Source organism: Bubalus kerabau, chromosome 6 (genome assembly GCF_029407905.1).
Source record: "Bubalus kerabau isolate K-KA32 ecotype Philippines breed swamp buffalo chromosome 6, PCC_UOA_SB_1v2, whole genome shotgun sequence".
In the NCBI taxonomy this organism is placed as follows: domain Eukaryota; kingdom Metazoa; phylum Chordata; class Mammalia; order Artiodactyla; family Bovidae; genus Bubalus; species Bubalus kerabau.
The window spans coordinates 102,970,232-102,993,468 of NC_073629.1; the positions used below are offsets into that span (position 1 = coordinate 102,970,232).

At 45.3% G+C, this 23,237-nt stretch overlaps 2 protein-coding genes across 11 annotated transcripts in view; both read right to left on the reverse strand.

Moving 5' to 3' along the window:
* ST3GAL3 (ST3 beta-galactoside alpha-2,3-sialyltransferase 3) overlaps positions 1–13,483 on the reverse strand; it is a 214,245-nt gene extending 200,762 nt beyond the window's left edge. Inside the window, exon 1 of one of the 7 annotated variants that reach the window (XM_055586136.1) lies at positions 13,148–13,479. The gene's annotated coding sequence lies outside the window, so the exon portion shown is untranslated. Of the gene's footprint in view, positions 1–12,912; positions 13,126–13,147 lie in introns of those variants that run through there. The other 6 variants (XM_055586140.1, XM_055586131.1, XM_055586138.1 and 3 more) reach the window with 6 other exon arrangements.
* Positions 13,484–16,238: 2,755 nt separating this feature from the next.
* The window catches only part of KDM4A (lysine demethylase 4A), a 40,968-nt gene continuing 33,969 nt past the window's right edge, over positions 16,239–23,237 (reverse strand). For all 4 annotated transcript variants that reach the window (XM_055586123.1, XM_055586122.1, XM_055586124.1 and 1 more), the window contains 4 exons: positions 20,782–20,952; positions 17,273–17,392; positions 16,875–16,967; positions 16,239–16,732 (listed from right to left, as the gene is read on the reverse strand). In XM_055586123.1, coding sequence (XP_055442098.1) covers positions 16,592–16,732; positions 16,875–16,967; positions 17,273–17,392; positions 20,782–20,952 — 525 coding nt within the window. In that variant the 3' untranslated portion in view covers positions 16,239–16,591. The remainder of the gene's footprint in view (positions 16,733–16,874; positions 16,968–17,272; positions 17,393–20,781; positions 20,953–23,237) is intronic.

Genomic DNA, 23,237 nt, shown 5'->3' on the forward strand with positions numbered 1-23,237 from the left:
GGTTGGGAAGATCCTCTGGAGAAGGGGATGGCAACCCACTCCAGTATTCTTGGAGAATACCTGAAGAATCCCAGTGAACAGAGGAGCCTGGTGGGCTACAATCCATGGGGTCACAGAGTCAGACACGACTGAGTGATTAAGCACATTACCTAGCTTCCTGAACAAGTTACTAAAAAAGTCATCAGTTTTTTAAATGGTTTTGCTGAATGCACACCTCCTTTTCAGACTATGCATAGCTAAGCAAATTTAAGTAGTTAATTAATGTGCAATACATTACAGAAGAATATTGCAGAATTGTAGATTTTCTAATTGCAAGTCAATGCAAGGGATAAACTAATATTGCTAATATTCATATAGTACCTACTGTGGACTAGCCAGAGTTCTACAAGTTTTATATGATTTAACTCACTGCATCTTCTTAACAATCCTACAAGATTATCATTCTCATTATATAGAGAACAAACAGGCACAGAGAGATAAAATTCTATAATATCACAGAGCCAGTAAGTGGCGGAGTGAGGATTCAAATTCAAATGATCTGCCTTTAATCATGTAACTCTTCACTTGAAGAGGCTATATGGGGACAACAGAACAAAAATGAAATAGAACCAGTACAGAATCTAAATGAGAGTGGAAGAAAGGAAGGAGGGGAGTCAAGGGGAAGTGTAGTAAATGAAGACCACACAACAGAATAAAACTATGTCACAGAACGGTTACAGATTACAGATAATTAACAAAAGTTCTCCAAGCGCTGCCCACTCCCAGAAGGTTCTATAAAACAAGACCGAAGAGCCAAGATTAAAGGGAGAGCCTTACAGAAAAAACAGTAAAACACCATTTTTAAAATAAAATTAGCACTCAAGTGCCAAAAGTGAAGAAAGAAAAATACCACCACAAAAGCCTCAATGAAAGAGAACAATTAAGAACTGCTAAAAACACAGTAAGTGTCATGAAGGCACTGGTGGATAAAAAATGAGTAAAAGAAAATGAAAAATAAAAAATTTAAAAATATTACCAAAATGAACCCAAACCCAAATCCAAAAACACAATAGCTGCCACAGGAGATCCAGTATAGGTATACCTGGTGTCTGAAAAGGGAACCAAGCATATAGAACAACAACAAAAGAAGATACACAAAAATGATAATTAGAGAGAGCTGGGCTGACACAAAGATAGAGTCCTAGCTTCTCCAAGCCACAACAGCCAAGGTGGCAAGGAAAACCTGAAGATCTCCAAAGGGAATTAAAATGCTAAGAGTATGCTGAGGTTCTGATTACCCACTGTGTGAATTACAGACTTATTGGCTCTTAGCTCCAAATTCAATCTTCCTGCTTGCTCTGTGAAAATGGACCTGGGCCCTTAAAGTATTTTCCTCTTGCCAGCTGACATGACGTCAAGCTTTGTGGAGGCTGCAGGAAAGCCGTGGCTTCTGGGTTCCAGTGTTCCTCTTGGTAGGCTCCTGCAACATACAGAACTTTTCCAGTGGACAGCAGTCAACAGGGAGCAAAAGCAGCCAATAGCTTCTCTCAGCACTTCTCTTGAGCAGTGTAAGAGAACTAACAGAGTGCCTCTGGTGAGACACCTCTCTGTAAACAGCATTCCCCAGTCCCTGAGAGGCAGATTTCTGGGAAACTCCACCCTGCAGCATCATAGGCACTCATCTGTAATCCAGTGATTCATGGGGGTGTCCACTACACCAAAGTCTGAATCTCAGCCTGCAGTGGGCGTGCAGCAAGTTGGAGAGCTCTTTGCTGGGCAGGCTAGCTCAGCCCGGTGGTGGTGGCTGCTCCTTAGACCTGTTAATTCTATTCTTTAGCGTTCTCTTTACTTCATATGACAGTTATTTAGACATCACTCACATACTATAAAATTCAACCATTCAAAGTATACCTTCTAATGCTTTTTAGTATTTTCAGAGTTGTGCAAACATATCCACAATCAATTTTAGAACATTTCTATTACCCCCAATTGATACCCTGTACCCGCTAGCTATCATTCCCTACAAACCTCCAGCCCCAGGCAACCACTAAACTATTTTCTATTCTATAGAACTGGCAAATGTTTATAGATATTTCATACAAATGGAATCAAACAATATGTGGTCCTCTGTGACAGGCTTCTTTCATTTAGCATAGTGTTTTCAAAGTTGTTGCATGTCAGTACTTCGCTTCTTTTTACTGCCAAGTAACATTCTATCATATGGACATACCAACATTTATTTAACCATTTGTCAGATGACAAACATTTGGGTTGTTTCCACATTTTGGCTGAACAATGCTGCAATGCATATTTAAGCAGAAATTCTTATATGGACATAGGTTCTCATTCCTCTTGGGTATATTACATGTAGGAGCAAAATATACCCAGGCTATATGATAACTCTATGTTTAACCGTTTAAGGAAATGACAGACTATTTTTCAAAGCCACTGTACCATTTTGGAATCAAGATTGCGGGAGAAATATCAATAACCTCAGAGAGGCAGATGACACCACCCTTATGGCAGAAAGTGAAGAGGAACTCAAAAGCCTCTTGATGAAAGTGAAAGTGGAGAGTGAAAAAGTTGGCTTAAAGCTCAACATTCAGAAAACGAAGATCATGGCATCTTCATACTTCATGGGAAATAGATGGAGAAACAATGGAAACAGTGTCAGACTTTATTTTGGGGGGCTCCAAAATCATTGCAGATCGTGACTACAGCTATGAAATTAAAAGGCGCTTACTCCTTGGAAGCAAAGTTATGACCAACCTAGATAGCATATTCAAAAGCAGAGACATTCCTTTGCCAACAAAGGTCCGTCTAGTCAAGGCTATGGTTTTTCCTGTGGTCACGTATGGATGTGAGAGTTGGACTGTGAAGAAGGCTGAGCGCCGAAGAATTGATGCTTTTGAACTGTGGTGTTGGAGAAAACTCTTGAAAGTCCCTTGGACTGCAAGGAGATCCAACCAGTCCATTCTGAAGGAGATCAGCCCTGGGATTTCTTTGGAAGGAATGATGCTAAAGCTGAAACTCCAGTACTTTGGCCACCTCATGTGAAGAGTTGACTTATTGGAAAAGACCCTGATGCTGGGAGGGTTGGGGGCAGGAGGAGAAGGGGACGACAGAGGATGAGATGGCTGGATGGCATCACTGACTCGATGGACGTGAGTCTGGGTGAGCTCCGCGAGTTGGTGATGGACAGGGAGGCCTGGCGTGCTGCGATTCATGGGGTCGCAAAGAGTTGGACACGACTGAGCAACTGAACTGAACTGTACCATTTTACATTCCCACCAGTGTATGAGAGCTCTGATTTCTCCACACCTGTGCCAACACTCCTTATCACCTGTCTTTTTGATGACAGTCATCCTAGTGGGTTTCAAGTGGCATCTCAGTGTGGTTTTGATTTGAATTTCCCTAATGACTGATGATGTTGAGCATCTTTCCATGTGTTTATTTCTTTACTTTTACTAGCTAATCTCATGTTACTCTAATTCACTGTTAAAGTTAATAATTCTTACAGTAAACTTGACCTACTCAAAGTACATGGATTCTCTCTCTTGATTGGACCCAGACTCATATAACATGTGCAGTAAGTGCCTTTCTGAATAGAAATTAGATGTCAACACCAAGGTGTCAGGGCTTCCTGGGTGGCTCTGATGGGAAAGAATCCACTTGCAGTGCAGGAAACCCAGGTTTGATTCCTGGGTCAGGAATATCCCCTGGAGAAGGGAATGGCTACCCACTCCAATATTCTTGGCGGAAAATTCCATAGACAGAGGAGCCTGGTGGGCTACAGTCCATGGGGTTGCAAAGAGTTGGACATGACTGATCAACTAACACTTATCACTTTCACCAAAGTTTTAAAACAGTGAAAGTGATAAGTAAAGCTGAAAAATACTCTGTCCCTGGTCAGCTGTTCCCTTGAGAAGTAGCTGAGAAAATGGGTAAATATCCAAGGAAAAGGGGTAACTATCCAAGGAAACAGAACTTTCAGTTTTGAATGTTTTATTTTTTGTTACAAAAAAATAGTCTTTCTGAATAGGAGCTGTTTGGTTTAATTGGGTTTTTGCTTATTTGTTTTAATGGTGTTCAGAGGACAAGTTTCTAGACATAATTTTTTTCTTGGAAAAGTTGACTTGAATAAGTCTTGAGGAAATGCAACTGGAATATTTGAAAAGATGACTGTGCTTTGAGCCAGTTGAGATAAAAGGGTGGGGACTGGTGCTGAAGGTGGTTAGAAGATGGCATTATGTCCAGAAAACGGGAAACAGAAGGGTGCAGTGTGAGAGCAGTTGAGAACAGTACTGAAACGTGGGCACGGCTGTGCTGCAATAAAACCCGCAGGCCTGTTTGCCGACCCATGCTGCATATGATATACAGACACACAGGATGTAGTAAAACCACAAAAGCATAAAAACGTATGTGAATTTTAAAACTTTAAATTTAAGATAGTGCTTTCTCTGGTTAAGGAGAGAGGATACCAGGGGAAAATATATAAAGGGTTTTTATTGGAACTGCCAAGTTTTGTTTAAAAAAACAAAAACAAACTGAAGCAATATGGTATATTAAGATTTAGTATAATGGTATTATTTGGTAAATAATAGATATCTTTATATTATTCTGTTCCTGTAGGTGTAAAATACATCATTAGAAAATATGAGATAAATGTCCCCTTTCATTGCTATTATGTCTCTGAGATTTTAGGTGTCTTAGGCCTATGTAGTAGTTCCATATTGTTCATCAGCCCATATCTTTTTTTAAAAAGGGTAAGAGAAGAAATATAATACCACAGAATAACTATGCTAGAACCATGCTGGAAGCTATGCCATCTTATCAGCCCACGCAGAAGCCATTATTCCACAGCTGAGTACAGCAGAAGGCACACAGTGTGACGCCTGCCCTTGAGAACAGTGTGATGCATGCAGTTAAACTGGCACAGACATTATGAGGTGGTGGAAATTAATAACTGTCCGTGAGGTTTCAGAAAGGCTGCAGTGAAGAAGCTGAGAGACAGGCCTTAGATGCCATGCTAAAGGGGTAGAAATGAATCCCACTGGCAACGGAGAGCCAGTGAAGGTGTTAAGAAGAGAAATGACAAGATCATATCTGCATTTTAGAAAGATTGTTTGAGTAGGACAGTCTGAGGAAGGCCAAGCAAGGGCGAGAGGCATGTGCAACAGCCCAGACCATCTGCTATCTAGAGAAGGGCATCTCAAAGGCACTCAAAATAATTCACGGCCACCAAAGAAAATACCAGAACTCCTGTTAGTAAACTTATCTGATATTTAACTTCAGTGGACACTGACCTCCTCAAACAATCCCTCTGTCAGACATTTTGGGGCACATGAGGTTCAGGAAGAATCCTCAAGAAGTGTGAAAGTTCCACAGCAATGGGAGGCAGTGGTACCATCACTTACCACCTGCTTCGTGACGTGGTGCAGCTTACGCAATACAAAATGGCATCAATGCGGTTAATTTGATAAAAGCTGGATCCTATTTTAAACAAATAGGACCATAACTAAACTTGGCAATGAGATGGTTCGTAACCATGAAACTTTTGTGCCTCAAAGAAGTTCTCTGCTTACCATCTGGCCAAGTAAGTATACACAAGATTTCCAGGACTTAAAGAGCAGTTGCTTATTTTTCTTTTACAAATATTGGTGTTCCAAATCTTTTCAACTTTTCTGGGATGGCAAATGTCTGTTAATTGTATGGCACCTAGAAGATTTTCCCAAAATAAAAAGTCCTTTCAAGGTGAAGAACTGCTGCTAAGTCACTTCAGTCATGTCTGACTCTGTGCGACCCCACAGACGGCAGCCCACCAGGCTCCCCCGTCCCTGGGACTCATGTCTTAACAAAACCTGGAAACTAGTTTGGTGGGTTTCTTTTTTTTGGCGGGGGTGGGGGGGGTGGGGGGGGGTTTGTTTTGTTCTTTAAGAAACTGTTGAGTGCATTTTGAAAACAGACATCTGGCAATGTTTCCATCCTTACGTTATTGTGTTGCCAAAAAGATGTAGAAACGTCCAGTATAAAAACTCGCATGTTTCCATGTCAGCAGTTCTCAAATTGTGGTCTAAAGACCCTAGAGAGTTTCTGAGGCCTTTTCAGTGAATCCATGAGTTTAAAACTATTCTCACAGTAATTCTCAGACATTATTTGCCTTGTTCACTCTCATTCTCTCACAGGGGTCCGGCACAGTTTTCCAGAGGCTGTAAATATGATGACATGTAACCATATCATTGTCCTCACAGCTAATGGGATGTGAGCTAGTGCATTCTCATGACTTAAAATCTCAGTAATTTTTAATACATGAAATATCAAAAGACAAACCCACGAAATAAAAGTTCTTTGGGGTTGCGATAATTTTCAAACTTCTAAAGTGGTCCTGATATCAAAGACTCTGAAAAATCACTGCTATATACTTAAAATTTAGGAACAGAATATTGAAATCCTATTTATTAACATATTTCAAACACAAGGTTTCCATGGATTTTTAAGTCATGTCAGAAACATATAAACATGCCTTCTTTCTATCACTTTGTAAAGAAAATCACAAAAGAGAAATTTACTGACATAGACAAATTCTGTAAGACAAGGCGATAGATAATATTTAATTAGAATAACATAAATTGTGTAGAAGTTCATAGGCGAGGAACTCCTGTCAGCCCGGATAACCAGGGCGAAACCGAAAGGAGAACAAATTGGAATTAAACCTCTATTATCATCTTTACAAATATATTCAGAAGAAGACTGAGGAGGAGCAAAATTTCAGGGGGACAGAGTCACAATGATGACGACAGGCTGAAAAAGAGGCACATGTATTTTAACACCCCAGGCAGTGAGCACATTATAACATTAGTGACAAGAGTGTATGCAGATGTATGTATCACTTCTGGGTGAGGGCTGGGAACAGCTGAATAAACATATACAATTTGTTGGTATTGAAAGAATGTTTAAATTGCTATGGTATTAATATCAACCAACTCTTCTCTTCCTGATCTTAGGATAATTCCCTCATGCCCAATCCACAAAATTCAGCATTTCAATCATTTAAGATGTATTTAAAAAAAAAAACATAATGTTGGCAGTGGTTATGTCAGGTGGTGGGAATTTAGGCTAACAATCACTTACCATGAACCAGGGAATATACTAAGCATTAAGAATCTTAAAACTATTATTTTTATTATAAGAAGTCCCTTAAGTGTCTAACAGTACAGGAGCAGACTTTTTATATCTATTTGCTCAAATACTCAGAACAACCTTGCAAGGTAGGGATTTTTTAATCCCATTTTACCAGTTTGAAAAACCAAGATGACACAAGAGGTTCTGAAGACTGTCCAAGGTCACATCGTAGACACTGGTGAAGCCGTGATGGAAACCCTGGTCAGCTGACTCTACCCCAGGCAGGACATGTACACACCCCTCCTACTACTGCAACAGCCTAACTGGGAACCTTCCCTCCAGCCTCACCTTATTCTAAGCTCTCCTCATCCAGAGGTATTTTATGATTCTGTGTAGCAGACATGGTACTATGGTTGCAAATCTCACAATTTTCCACGGCAGGGAAACAGGACATTCACTCCTCTGGTGTCTCCACACACACTGACCGTCCTAAAAGGCAAAGCTGATAAAGTCATCTCCCACCTTCAAGTACTTCAGTGGCTCCTCCTCAGTCAGGATAAACTCCTGAACTCACAAGCCTTCACAGTCTGACTTCTGCAGCCTCCACACACTCCCCAGACTGTTCTCCTGCCATTCAAGCATCTTTGGGATGCAGCCACACTCTCTTGTATTTCTAGGTCATTACACACATTGTTTCCTACCTGAAAAGTCTTTTAAACCTACATCTACTCAGCTAATAATTAGTTATCTGAGACTTAGGTAGGTGTGAGCTTCTCTGGGAAAATCATTAATTATATTCCCTGTGTGACATCAGGTTCCCTTTTAGGAGATCCCACAGGACCCCCAAACACAGCACAGTACAATGTATTCTAACTGCGAGTTCACTGGCTTCTGGTCCTACCAGACTACAGGCTCTTTCAGGCCTGGGATATGCCTTTTGTATCTGCAATGCCGTGACTGAGCACCGAGGCTAGTAGAGAGCTCATATTCAACAACTACTTGTGGGATGACTAGAGGACCTAGTACAGAGAACAAACAGACATGTATACAACCAAGTAAAAAATAAAGTAGGATACGTGTGAAAATAAGAAAGGTGAGAAAGAAAGAGTGTGGCAGGATGCCAAGGAAGTAGAAAAGGGTAGGGAATCCTGGGATTTCCTTACCTGATTTCTCAAAGTTTCTTCAAATCCTGCGGCTGCTGCCAATGAATATCATGACCATGAGTGCCTATTCTGAACGAGGTACTGGGCAAAGCACTTTATAGAAAATGAACTTGTAACCACCCTATGCATTTCACTGATGAGGAAACTCGGACTCCAGAATCAAGACACTGGCCCAACGTTAGACAATCAATGGCAGAGGCAACATTTGAACCCTGTTTTCACTTTTGGAATTCTCCAGGCAAGAACAATGGAGTTGGTTGCCATTCCCTTCTTTGGCAGATTCTTTACCATCTGAGCCACCAGGGAAGCCCAAAAGTGAAATCTCCTCCCCAAATACCAAAGTTTGATAGCCTTAATTAAACCAGTAAGGTTGAACTAGGATCTTTTTAACCATTCAAGTAAAAATATACCTTATTATACACTTTCTGGATTCTTAAATTGTGTATCTTGAATAAAACCTAATTCTTTATGGATGCCTCAGGACCATTCCTGAATTCATCTCTGAGGGTGCCATAAAATAATAATGCCCTAAGGAATAACTGGAAAATCAGACTACTGTCTCAGACGGTAAAGAATCCACCTGTAATGTGGGAGACCTGGGTGCAATCGCTGGGTTGGAAAGATCCCCTGGAGAAGGGAATGGCTACCCACTCCAATCTTCTGGCCTGGAGAATTCCATGGACAGAGGAACCTAGCAGGCTACAGTCCATGGGGTCGCAAAGAGTCAGACACGACTGAATGACTTTCACTTACCCTCATGTCAACAGCCTCAGCCTGTTACATTACAAGCGTTACAGTGCTTGCAGTGGACCTCTGACTTCCCTGTCCACTCTCATCCCGTGCCTCGTTAGAGCTATTATTTCTTGCTACTGTCAGTATGCTTCTCTCTAGTAGTGCATCTGATTTTGCTACCTCTAATCCTCCACAGGCTGGGCCGTGATGCTCACAGAAGATGTAGCAGTCATCAGTGCTGTCCAGCGGTCACTTCAGGCTCTTTGCTTTCCAGGAACATGCTTAGGCCTGCAATTCCTTGCCATTCCTTAAAATTAGGCATGGCCATGTGATTTGCTTTAGCCAATGATATGGAAATGAAAGTGACATGTGCCCCTTCAGGTCAGATATTTTAAAATCCAGTGTCCCTTGGTCACCATCTTCCACTCCATCAAAATGGTCATGGAAAACCATATTAAGATGAGTTTCCATCAGCATGGATCCCTGAGTAACTGAGAGGAGCAGAGTCACCCATGTAGTCCTGCTGGACATGTGGCATGAATGAGAAGTCAACTTTTGTTCTGTTAAGCCACTAAAGTCTTAAGGGTTTTTGTTAATGAAGCCTAATCCAAGCTATCCAGACCAATACATCCGCTATCTCATGTAAGTAGCTTTATTAAAGATTTTATGATAAACATTTTGCTTGCACAAAGAATTTTCTTTGCATCTATCTTGGTTCAAAGCTATGTTCAATTTAAAATATATTTACCAAGTACCTACTATGTACAAAACACTGTGCTAGAAGATGAAGATAATTCATGTCTTGAAAAAGTTTCAGTTTTATGTTGGCAATTGGGGCAAAAAGGCAGATTCTCGTGTTATAACTGTTTAAAGGGGGAACTAGTCCCATGCCTTTTCATACTGTTCATGGGGTTCTCGAGGTAAGAATACTGAAGTGGTTTGCCAGCCATGAAATCAAAAGATGCTTACTTCTTGGAAAAGAAGTTATGACCAACCTAGACAGCATATTAAAAAGCAGAGACATTACTTTACCAACAAAGGTCCATCTAGTCGAGGCTATGGTTTTTCTAGTAGTCATATATGGATGTGAGAGTTGGACTATAAAGAAAGCTGAGGACCGAAGAATTGATGCTCTTGAACTATGGTGTTGGAGAAGACTCTTGAGAGCCCCTTGGACAGCAAGGAGATCCAACCAGTCCATCCTAAAGGAAATCAGTCCTGAATATTCATAGGAAGGAATGATGTTGAAGCTGAAACTCCAATACTTTGGCCACCTGATGCGAAGAAGTGACTCATTGGAAAAGACCCTGATGCTGGGAAAGATTGAAGGTGGGACAAAAAGGGGATGACAGAGGATGAGATGGTTGGATGGCATCACGGACTCAATGGATATGAGTCTGAGTAAATTCCGGGAGTTGGTGAGGGACAGAGAGACCTGGTGTGCTGCAGTCCATGGGGTCACAAAGAGTCGGATATGACTGTGAGACTGAACTGAACTGAGTTCCATGCCGATGGGGAGAAAAGTACAGAAGAATTTCACAAAGAGAGTTCCCATCAAATGGCCCTGACAAATGGGTAAGAACAAACAATTAGAGATTCCAAGGAGTCATTTAGGACAGAAAAAGCAACAAGAGCAAAGACAGCGAGCACAGACAACAAAGAACAAACAGTTCCAGACTTGGAAAATATTGTAAAATCAAAGGGAATAGCAAGAAATGAGTTTATCCATACTGCCCAGACCAGGCTGGGCTATGCTTAATTCAACAGAAGGTAGGAAGCCATTAAAAGCCTAGGCTGGGGGTGGGTAGGAGGAAGGTTCAAGGAGAAGGGGATATATGTATACATATAGCTGATTCACTTTGCTTTATAGCAAAAACTAACACAACATTGTAAGGCAATTATACTCTAAAAAAGAAAGAAGATAGATAAGAAAGAAAATGTATAAGAAGGTATAATTCCACTGATCTTACCACAAAAAAAGGTAATTATATGATGTTAACTAATTTTATTGTAATAATTTTACAATACATATCTGTATCAAATCAAAATGCTGTGTGTTTTAAAGTTACAGGGTTATATGTGTCAATTAAATCTGATAAAGATGGGAGAAATAAATAAAAAGTAAAAGTCTAGGTTGGGGAAATGAATTACCTAGAAATGATGATAGTACACAGGATAGATGAAAGGAGGCAGGGGGGATGTTAGAGGGTTTCTGCAGTAATAAGAGGGAAAGGTATCAAAGGCCCCAGATCAGTATAATGATGGTAGGAACCAAAAGAAGCAAATACTAGAAACAGTGTGGAGGTTGTAGCAATTAAAACTGGCAACCAACTTAACACCTGGGGGAGATGAAAGGAAGGCAAGAATCAATCCTGAGGTGCAGATGCTAGGTAGCCGAGAGGACCATGATTCTCAATAGCTGAGGTTACTCCGAAAAGTGACAAGGGCAAATAAAGTGCTGCCATCTGTTTTTCTAATAGCAAGCTCCAGTTTCATCTGAAGAACTACTTCTTGTTTACCCTGTGCTTCACGCAGGACAAAAGTACTCCCTGATTTGATACCACCAACCTTATCTCCCACTTTTGCCAATAAGAACCTCCTGGAACCACCCCCGAGTGTTTTGGGTTCTCCTCTGCCACCTTCCCCATCCTCACTTTCTCATTTCCTCAGTTCTCCCTTCTCATCATCACTCATGCATACCCAGTTGAGTTCACAGCTCAACTCAAGCGTCAGTTCTCATGTAAAACCTTCCTCAAACATACAGATTTCTCCTTTTCCAGAATTTTCATAGTACCTACTGTTCTGGAATTCTAGAGACCATATTACTAAGGATCATTTTCCTGTGTGCCCTTTATCCACAAACCATCTCATCAGAACAAGTCTCATACAATACAGGTTGTGAGGTCCCCACAGTTACATTGCCTTACACACAACATGTACACAACAGATACTTTATTGATAATCCAAAGTAACTTAGTCTCTAAGAATATGCACATCTTTTTCATTAATAATTTACTTTTATTAAATCATGATTAGACATGTGAAACAGGGAGATTTCATCACTTAATGTTTCAAAATATCCTTAAGAATCTTTACTCTTAGGAACTGTTATTGCCTTAAGAGATTGTCTGAATACACCATTTCGATCATAAATTTTTGTGCCAGCTTCCTTTGAATCTTTTTGACTTGAAGATATACCTAACACTTCAATGATCAGCACTCCAAGGTGATTCTGACTTGGAAATAACCCTAATCTTCCATGAGGTTTATTTACTTTCAGGAACCCAGTAAGTGCTTTTTTACCTACCTTCCTGTTCAACTAGCTATAGTATAGACCATTCAAAGTGTATCGACAGAAAAGTTTGTAAGTTGCTTGTTTGTTACAAAATAGCAGGTGCCTTCATTGGTTCCTCTCTCAATTAATTACAATGATTCAGTTCAGTTTCTCTCCTTCCTCCTCTGTGCCGGAAACACAAACATAAGCGAAGTCCTTAAGGAATTATAGAACGAGCACGCTTACAAAAAGGAATTAAAAAATATTCGTGGGACACTATCCTAATCAAATCTCCTCTCATCACTAAGATATTTCCTCCTGCAAACAAAATCAGAGAGTAAACAATGGGGAGAAGTGCCAGGTGAAACGAAGCAAGAGGCGTACTTTGTCAGTCAAGTTGACCCGGGTTCCCGGAACATTTGGCAGCTGGTAGAGCAATAAGCAATGATAACCGCTACCCATACGCTGCTGATCCCACTCAGGCTTTCCACTTTTCCTTGCTCTTCCCACAGCGAAGGCCCGCCTGACCATGTCCCTCCTCTGCACCAAGGTGCGCAGCGCTGCGGGGTCTCGCGCGCAGGTGACCTAGACCGCTCAACCCGAGTCCAGCCGTCCTCTTCCCCGAGGCCTGGTAGCCCTTACCGAGGCAAGGTCTCCGTGGGACCGAACTCCCTCCCCGAGCCCCCAGTTTGAGCCGGACTTCATCATTTGGAGACCGCTGGGCAGCGCGCGACCCTTCCTTCCCCAGCACCAGCGCGCTCAGGCTGTGCGCCCCGGCGACCCGGAACCACGGGTAGCGGGGGAGGGGAGGGAAAGGGTGGCGGCGACCGTTACTCCAGAGACTACCCGCCCCGACGCGCGCAGGACCGGTCCTTACCGCAGCGGGAAGGGAGGCAGGGGGGAGGCGGCGCCAGGGACGACGCGGGCGGGAAGGTGGGGGCGACGGCTTAGGCGGGGGCGGCAGCCGCGGGGGACCCCGGCGGGCGCCCACGACACGGTGGGTCGCCTGGGCGCCGCCATAGTGGGGACGCAGCCGCGGGCGGAGCGCGCGGCCGCGACCCTGGGACGGCGGGACCACCAATCCGGCTCTCCGCCTCAGCGCCCTCGCCGGGGGTCGGGCATTCATGGCCAATCGGCGCGCGGGAGCCGGGCGGGGCACCGGGCTGACCAATGCGGGGCTGCGCTGAGAGCAGTGGGCGGGCGCACCCGAGAGGGGCCCGCTATCACGGGAGCCCCGAGTTCTGCAACCCGCCCATCCCGCGCCCCCCTCTCCCCTCCGCCCCGCCCCGCGCGGACCGGCGCTGCTAGTAGAGCGGGGAAGTCGGTCCTGCCGGCCAGGCCTGCTGGACCGACGCCCGGCCCTGCTGCCTCCGCGCCGACGCGCCCTCCCGCTTCCCCGGAGCCCGACCGCCGACTGGAGGAATCCTCCACTCGCAGCTTCACACCCTGAGGGGTGCGCGTTCGGGATGTGGGTTTCTGACGGCCGCAGGGCTCACGGTCCGCCGAGATAATCCCTCCAGAGCCTGTTCTCGGTCGTGAGGGGGACAGGGGTCCACGGTCACTCCACGCCAAGGGACGCAGGCATCCGCCCCAGACCCAGGCTGAGACCCGAGGCTGTGGACCTCTACAGGTTGGGCAACCCTGCCCAATCCTGTGGAGTGAAGGCGTACAGGGGTCGCTGGCTGCCCTTCTTACTACTTTACAGCCTCACACGTTAATAGCCTTTACAGTTTGTATTCCAGGACTTATCCGCCCCATTTCGTCTACCCTTCGCAGCTCCGGAGATCCCAGCTTTCTCCCACCCTACTGGGGCACAATTTAAAACACAATTACCCCTCGTGGGAATTTACCGGATAGGAAGAACTGTCCGGTTGCGATCTTTGGTTGCCAACCCTAAGACTTTACCTCACTAAAGATGGGCAGTTTGTCCTGACAAAAAGGCTTCTGAGGGGAGCCCGGTGAGTTGGTTGAGGCCTGGGCCTGACTGTAGGCACAAGGGCCTGTTCTGTGGGACTTGAGCTTCATCACCTCTTTAAACTTTAAGTTTCCCAGGGGATTATTACATTTGACCAAAACAAAAATTTCTAGAAAAACAATCAGCTGTTGAGAAAGAACAGCTGGGGTTACACCAGGGACTTCCCTGCCTGTCCTGAAGCATGGATGGGGATGGTAGGTCAGCGAGAGGGAGGGAGGTCCCAGACCCTGCCAAGTCTGGGCAAAGTTTCCTTCCCTCCAAAGATGTGTGTTCCCGGGGCTTGCCAATCCATTAAGGCCTGGCTCTGTCCACTCTCCCTTGAGAATCCTTGGGTGCTGGACAAAAGAGTCAACCTCCCTTTTCTTGGCCCCAGGAAACTGGCAGAACAGAAAAGAATCTTTGAAACCTGCTGCTCCTCCTTTCCCCACAGACACCAGAGGTGGCAGCCACCTCCCAAGCCCCAGGACACAAAGCAGCGTTGAGTTACTGAGCTGACCCAAGACTCTCCCACACCTGGCCAGAGTCAAGAACTAGACCAGCTGGAACAGCTCTGCTGTGCCCAATTCACCAGTCCCTCCCTGCTCTGCTGCTGCTCTATCCTTGTCCACCCAGACATTAGGAACCCACCGCTGGTCAAAGGAACTGGGTCGTCCTCCAGGAAGTGTCTCACCAACTACAGACAGATCAGAAAGGTTTCAGGACCAAGGGAAGGGGGACAGGGCGCAACCTCTTGCTCTTCAAGTACCTAAAATGTCCTGCCTTCTTTCAAGCTGATTCTACAGTTTTTATGGAACAGACACTGGTATAAACTTACACCTGCTCAATGAAGTTAGTAAGTGGGGTTGAGATGAGAAGAGATCAAACTCAGTTCTTTCTACAAGTTGTGGAAGTGGTCTGGTTCTCCCTCTATTAGCTTTTCCATCCCATCTCTAAGGTAAAAGAAGCAAAAGGACGGGCTCTCGGCCAAAGGGCCTCTTCTCCCCAGGTCCCCTTCACAGAGCCAAAGGACCAGAACTTGACAGAGTCCATCTCTTTAGCAGGGCCTTCAAGAGCCTTCTTAAAAGGCATGGCCCTGCTCCAGAGCCTGCGGACTCTAGGTACACTCCCGGCCTGACCCTGAGCCATCAGGCTCCTTGGGGCAGACACAGCCAATCCTCTGCTCAACACATTTTATTGCTAAGGACAAGGTGATGCACCAGTTTTCAAAATAATTTGGTTTATAGCGTTCATACGTAACAAAAAAACGGGGAGTATTATAAATCTGATTCTTGTATACACAGGGTATAAGTGTGAAGCCCTCCAATCCTGGGCCCAGGCAAACAAATTCATGAGGAGCAAAAACCTGTTTAACCCCTTCAGTGTTGCCCTCCAGTCCCACCCCCACCCCCAAAATCAGCTCCCTCCCACTCCTAGACCAAGGGGCATATCTAAACCTCCCCCTGGCCTCCAGTGGCCCCAGTTCATCTTAACCCTCCCAAGCCCTGCATGATTGCAATTTTCTGTTGACAGAATCACTCGCCAGGCTCTGCCTGCTTCCATCATTAGATCTCCCTTCAGATTATTCCCCACCCACACCCTCTAATACTGTCCACAGGTGCTCAGTGCCTCAAGTGATAATGGGCACACACCCCCATATTATCCTATCTTCTTCTTCAAGAGCGGGCAAACAGCTGGCTTATCTCCTCAGCATCTCCATCTCATCACTGCAGCTTTGCCACCACTCCCTTGAGGCAGTTCCAGGGACAGACTGATGCCACAGCCATCTCCAGCCAACCCCCAGAGGCCCTTACTCAGCTCAGCTGAGGGCAGAATTTCACATTTTTGTTGCCCTGGATAGGCAAGGAAGAAAGTAAAGGCCAGGGGCTGGCAGAAGCTGGTCCAGACCAAACATACATACCGACACACACACACACACACCCCACACACACACACCCACACCCACACACATAAATACAAAAGGGGTTAGGGGGGCAAGCACCAGCACCTCTGCCTAGTTGGTGCAGGTGATCGTTAGGAAGCTAAGTCCGAGGCCAGGAACAGGGTAACCAGCCCAGCCAGCACAGTCGACCCATTGCAGACTGGGGCCACTGCAGCCATAGCATTCCAGTGCTTAGCCCATCAGCTGGGAGCTCAGCGTCTTGCCACATGTCCAAGAAGGGCTCGTCCTTGCACCACAGCGGAATGCAATGAGGGCAGGGTGAGAAGATGATGGGGTCGGTTAGTTCATTCCTTTTCATTTTACAATTCACTTTAGAGACTTCAGAGTTCCAAGTGTCTGCTGTGCTGTGGAACCCCAGAGTGCTTTCGCCTTGTTGACTGGGACTCTCTCAGCTGCTGGAAGCACCCCTACTCCATGATGGCCCGGTATAGTGCAGGCTCGATGTAATCTTCCCGGTACCTTGAGTTGATAACTCGTTGCCGTTTCTTCTCCTGCTTAACCTCTTTCTCCGTGAAAATCTCATTGAAGCGCATGTCTGAGGCTACTGACTATAGAAGAATAGGCAAGCCAAATAAATGAGCACTTTGTGGCCAACACCCCCACCTCCCAAAGCAAAAACAAAGGATCATGTCCTTGCTTTGTTCCCTTCCTCCCAGAGGGGAACCAAGGGCACACAGAAAACACACTCACCAGTCTAGACTTGACTCTCTTGGGAAGCTCTTCATCCAGCGTGTACACGTCATCTCTCTTAACCACAAGCTGTGAGCCATCCTCAAACTCCACCTACCAAGGAAACAAAGGCCTTAAGCTATCTTGTCGCTCCCTGGTCCACCATGCACGTTGGCCATTTCCTGCCATTTCCTGCAGACACAGGAAGGGTTTAGAACACTGAAGCAAGGCCTGCCATGTCTGAAGCCACACCCGGCAGACTGGACACAGGGCAGCCCCAGCTCTGAAAAGGGTTGTGACCAATACCTTAAGCTCTCCTCTCCCAACAGCAAAGACTTGCCCCGCCTCTGGCTCAAGAGGAAAACACTGAACTAACCAAGCACCAGCCTCCCCCTATCCCCAGCAAAGCCTTTGGTTACCTGGTACATCTGGATGGGGTGGGAGGCCACAAACTTGGCTCCATAGACTTGGCCGTCTGTCCATCTCACCTGGACTACTTCCCCTTCAGCAGGAGGACCCAGCTGGAGACAGTCCTGACTCTGAGGGAACAGTAAGAAGAAGGGTGAAAGGGAGGTCCATTTGAGAGACCTGCTTAAGTCCTAGTCTACCTGCTATCTCTGCTGGCTGCTGCTGTTCCAGGTGACAAAAAAAGCAGCTATAATAACCTTAATAAATGTAGAAGACAACTACCATCATCAAGAACCTTTCTCATGTCCTTTCAACTGTCTAAGGGACAGTTCTAAGGGTTCTGCCAGGAAGAAACACTCAAACTGCACTCCACTATTTTAAGAGAGGGGTTCTTAACAGGAAAGTAATAAAAGACCACCTACCATGGGACTTGGCAAAAAACTTTAGCACTTTGACTTCCTGCAGAAGGGGCACCCTAAGGCTGGGTGGAACCCTTGCTGCATTCCCAGTAGAGGGCCTGTTATATAATTTGGTCAGTGTGTGAGCATGCTCACAGCAGCTGAATCAAAGGTCTGATGGGCAGAAAAGGGAGAAGGTGCTTGGGGACGTGGCCCAAAAAATACACCTTGGAGCAGGAATGGGACAGAGTCTAAAATGCCAAATATCTAAAATTCTAACTGCTCTTTCCAATTTCCACTCATGACAAGAGGAAGGTTCTACTGCCAATTCATTTATTGAATAGAAATGGCTTTATACTGTATTGCCAACTCATTATTGACTAGTTACACAGTAACTATATTGTGTTATGAATTCAACAATTAAATAGAAAGCACTGCCCCACAAAAGAATCTGAGGTGGCAGTTTTAACTAGTCAAATATCTGATCTTTGATAAATATTGATCTTGGATAAATCACTTAAGTTCTCGGATACTCAGTTTTTCCTCTGATAACAGCAGTTCTCAAAGTATGGTCTGCACACTTTGGGGAGATTCCTGAGCCACCAGCAGGGATCAAGCACGGGCATGATAATTTTCACAATAACATTAAAACATGAGTCTCTTTCACCGTGCTGACATTTGCAGTGATGGCGTAACACCTAAAAGTGTGCGACTGCTGGCGCCACAGCACATATTGAAGCAACAACCCTGAGGTCTACTACTTGTTACTACATTCTTAGCCACTGTGTACTCATGATGTAGGAACGAAAGAGGAAAACCTGTAACCACCTAACAATGTACCTTTGATAAAGCAGAAAAAATTATTTTGTTAAACCACAATCTTTAAGTACATGTGTAAGTACTCAGAAGACATTTTCTTTTGCACACTGAAGCATGATGGCTGTCCTGAGAAAAAGCACAGGGTAACTGAGTTGTAAGAAGTAACTGCTTTTTTTGTGAAACACCAGTTTTATTTGGGGGAAAAAAAAAATGACAAACAGGTTATTCAGACTTGGGTACTGGCAGAGATATTGAAAATGAATGAAGTGAGCCTTTCATTTCGAGGAAAACGGACTGATGGTACTGCCAGTAATAAAACCTAAGTTTTCAAGCACAAATTATAATTTCAGAAAAGTTGTATCACCACCATGAGCTTGACGCTCCCTAAAATTTAAAGACTTTTCTGAGATTCGTGCTACAAATTAAAGTGGTTTTTTGTACTGTATAATAAAATTTAACAATACCTGAAAGATCTGCATAGCCCATTACACCAACATGGATGAGGGTTCACAATCACCATGGGTGAAAGATCCATTCTCAGTGTAAGACAGACCAACAGAATTTAAGAGAGTATGTTCACCAAGCTGCCTTCAGAGTCCACACTGCAGCTAACTACTACACTGAGGTTTGGTGTAGTATCAAATTAGAATGAACACAATCATCTGGAAGGCTATTTAAATACTCACTTTTTCAACTGCTTATCTATGTGAGACAGAGTTTTCTTCATACACTTTAACCAAAACAATATATTCCAACAAACTGAAGCTGTGACATTAAAGGAGTTTGCAAAATTATAGGAAAGTGGCACTCCTCTAATACTTTTGTTTTACTTCAAATTGTTAAAAACAATGGACTATTTCAAATCAATCTCAGCTTTAATTTCTACTACTAATGAGCAAATAGAAAATTACGAGCAAATAATGAACCTTGTTGATAACACAGGCAGGCGAGGGTTAATAGACATAATCCACATAAAGCTCTTTAGGGTCCTCAGTAATGTCTAAGAGTCCTGAGAGTTCTCTAAGTTGCAGATACCTCCTGCTTCTGAGTTGGTATTACCCGAGTCTGACAGCCCCGAGTCAAGAACCTAGCCCAGTGCCTGCCAAACTGGAAGAGCATCACAAAGCATAGCTAGCCTACTGCCACAGACATACCTGATACCATCTCTACTGCTAATACATAGAATTCTGCTTACAACTAATGAGTGGATTTTTAGCAGCTAAGTTGCTAATGTGTGTGGACGTGTTAAAGGAAGAAGCGGCTTCATCCCACTATGCTAGTGCTCAGTCTAACATGAAAAGGCTGGGGGTTGGGTGGAGGAATGGGGACAGAGAGACGAGCAACAGGGGAAACCTGAACTGAGTGCTGAGCCAGAAAACCCAGGACCAAGTCCAGGCCGGGCCTCCAGTGTCTCAGGTGTTGGTAACACAGTCAGGCCAGGGTTATCTCCAAGAAGCTTCTATTCAGCCTCCAAAGCCTTCAACTGTAAAGAACCAAAAGCACAGTCCACACATCTACCAAGAGGGCATGGTAGAAAAGAGACAACTGGATAATTCTCCCGAAATTACACGGCTGCTGAGCAGGTATTGGCACACTGATCTGATTCCAAAGCTTGGGCTCTTCATCCAGTACATCAGAACACCTTCACAGGTTGTTGCTGTTGCTGTTCAGTCACTAAGCTGTGTCTGACTCTTTGCAACTCCATGGACTGTGGCCCACCAGGCTCCCCTGACCTCTACTATCTCCCAGAGTTTGTTCAAATTCATGTCCATTGAGTTGGTGATGCTATCCAACCATCTCATCCTCTGCCGTCCCCTTCTTTTGCCTTCAATCTTTTCCAGCATCAGGTCTTTTCCAATGAGTTAAGGATAAGCAAAGCAAAGTCGCTCAGTCGTGTCCGACTCTTTGCAACCCCATGGACTGTAGCCTACCAGGATCCTCCATCCATGGGATTTTCCAGGCAACAGTACTGGAGTGGGTTGCCATTTCCTTGTCCAGGGGATCTTCCCGACTCAGGGATTGAACCCGGGTCTCCCGCATTGTAGGCAGATACTTTACCGACTGAGCAATACAAGCATGTTTCAAATTACTGCAGAAAACACTGCTTCCTACAAGCTTCTAGAGAAACCAGGGTACCCTAGTGGCATACAATGTTCTCCGTATAGAAAGACCAGTACAAACACTTCTTTCTGTTTGGGGGCCAAATGATGGGCCTGGCTAGAAAAGGCAGGTGGGCACACGGTCAGTCAGACCTAGAAATACCCCCATCCCAAAATGCCCAAGAAGCTCCACGCAGACATTACCACTATGTCCTCAGGATAGAGATTGTCGCTGAAGGAGCCGTCATCAAAGTTGACTTCGTAGAAGGTCTCAGTGGTGAGCCTTACCACCTCACACTGGTAGAAACGCCCGTTCTTATGCTTGCTAATGACCTTCTGGCCTGCGGTGATGCTCTGCAAGGCCCCCTTGGCACGCTGGAAAAAACAGAGGCTTGGGTTACGCCCATGTTGAGCTGACAGGCCTAGCAAATGGGGACCAAGATGAGCTGACTCCTCTTCACCAGGGAAAGAGAGGCATGAGAATGGAAAGGTAAATGGTGTAGGTCTTTCCAGATACCCACACCCCGGCCAGGACATGGGAAACCTCGTGTCACGTTTCCCCCATAATGTAGCTCCTCCCTCATTCACAGTACGCAACTGGTCACTATGCCAACCAACCATCCTGTCTCACCCCAAACTCCCCTGACTCTTGTGACTTCCCTATTGTGAGGAATTGGCAAGACAGCACCTACTAATCCACATAGTCCAGACACACATCAAAGTGGACGTGCAGCAGGCCCAGGGCTCCCACACAATACTCCACACAGACCTTCCCACCAGCTCTACCCTCAGGGTCAGAGCACAAAGACTGAGGTTCCCTGGATGTCCTCAGCTGTCTATGACACACAGCTCCTCATTACAAGGACTCTGCCGTCTCTGGGGCCCTCATATCACCCTTCTTCCCATTCTGAACTTGCCACTGATGCAAATGAGATCACAGAGTATCTGGCAGCCTCCCGTCCAATCACCCCTCCCTAAGCGGCCTGAGCTCTGCGCTCCAGCCACGCTGGCCTCCCTGCTGTTCTGAGCACTCGTGCCAAGCGTGTTCCCACCTCAAGGTCTCTGCACCTGTGTTCCCTCTACCTGAAAGGTTCTTTCCCAGTTCTCTGCACACTGGCTCCCTCACATCCAAGAGTCAACTCAGGGACAACACTGCTTACTACCTCCTCTTCCATTCCTGTATCCAGCTTTACTCTTATGTCGCATCTGTTAACACTGTATGTTTACTTGTTTTCACACATCTTTCAACCACAGGAAATGCAGCAGGAAGGCAGGCACTGTTATCTCATTCACTAGTATGTTCCCAGCACCTAAAACTGTGCCTGGAGAATTCCACGCTGTCCAGCGGTTGGGGTTCCCTAGGTTCAATCCCTGGTCAGGGAACTAAGAGCCCACAAGCTGCCCGACCAAAATAAATAAAGTTAAAACAAAACAAAACACAAATAACTGCGTCAGACGTGCCCAGTACGTGGGTGAAGAATGAATTAGTAAAAGAAATACTCAACAGTACCCACCTTTCCTTATAGTACCAGCCATCTATAGCTGCCAATGTGAGGATGTGTGGATGGGCGGGGGGATAATAATCACCACTGCATCACAATCCTGTTCCAACACAAAACTCCTACCCTCTCACCAAAAGTACCTCAGGCTTTTATTCCTCATTATCATATTGACTATTTTCCCGTCTTCCTAAGCTCCCAACCCACCACCAACCACCTCTTGCACTCAGTAGAATATCTTTACGAAAACGGAGGATCCAGGGACTTCCCTGGTGGTCCAGTGGTTAAGAATCCGCCTTGCAGTGCAGGGGATGTGGGTTCGATCCCTGGTCAGGGAACTAAGCATGCCATATGCTGCAGAGCAACTAAGGCTGCGAGCCACAACTACCGAGTCTGGGCTGCAACGAACAATGAAAATCATGTCCTGCAACTAGGACCCAAGGCAGCCAAATAAGTAAGTAACTAAAGGAGAAGAAGAAAGAGCCAGTCAGCCAAGGCCTTTTCCAAGAGCCAAACGGTAAGGGGGCAGTTTGTCCTCTGGGCTGGCGCTCTATCGTGTCCTTCCTTTTATGACTGTTCTTTACCACACTGCTGACAAGTCTTCATGGGCGTCCCCTCCACTAGACTGCAGCTCACGGAAGGCACGCTGGCTCCTGTCCTGACTGCCCCTGGAGCCCCCAGGTGGGGTGCACACAGCGCCGCCACCCCGACAGCACGAGGCCCTCCTGAGCCCACTGCTGCTCTGCTTCTCTCCACGTTTCTCTCTGCTTCTCAGCTGCTTTCCCTGCTTCCTGCTCTACCATCTGCTCCTTCTATTAGGAATCTCCAGAGCCCAGTTTCTAATAGGAATTAGCTTTAACTATCCTGTTAAATGCTGATAATATCCAAATTTTCATCCAGTGAATCCAACTGCCTCCTGGTACCTCAGCCAGAATGTTGCAGCAATATCAAAGTCTACAGGTCCTTCCCTTGTTTTCTATCTCCCCCACTTTCCCCTACAAAACAGCCCTGGCCCATCTCAGCTCCTGAATGCTAATATCGTATTAGCATCCCTTCCATCTTTAAGGATGGAATCCACACTCACTCAGCTCCCTCTTCCTCTCCCCATGGCAGTCAACTGACCCATCAGTTCCACCCACTGTGGGATCCAGCGCTGGCTGT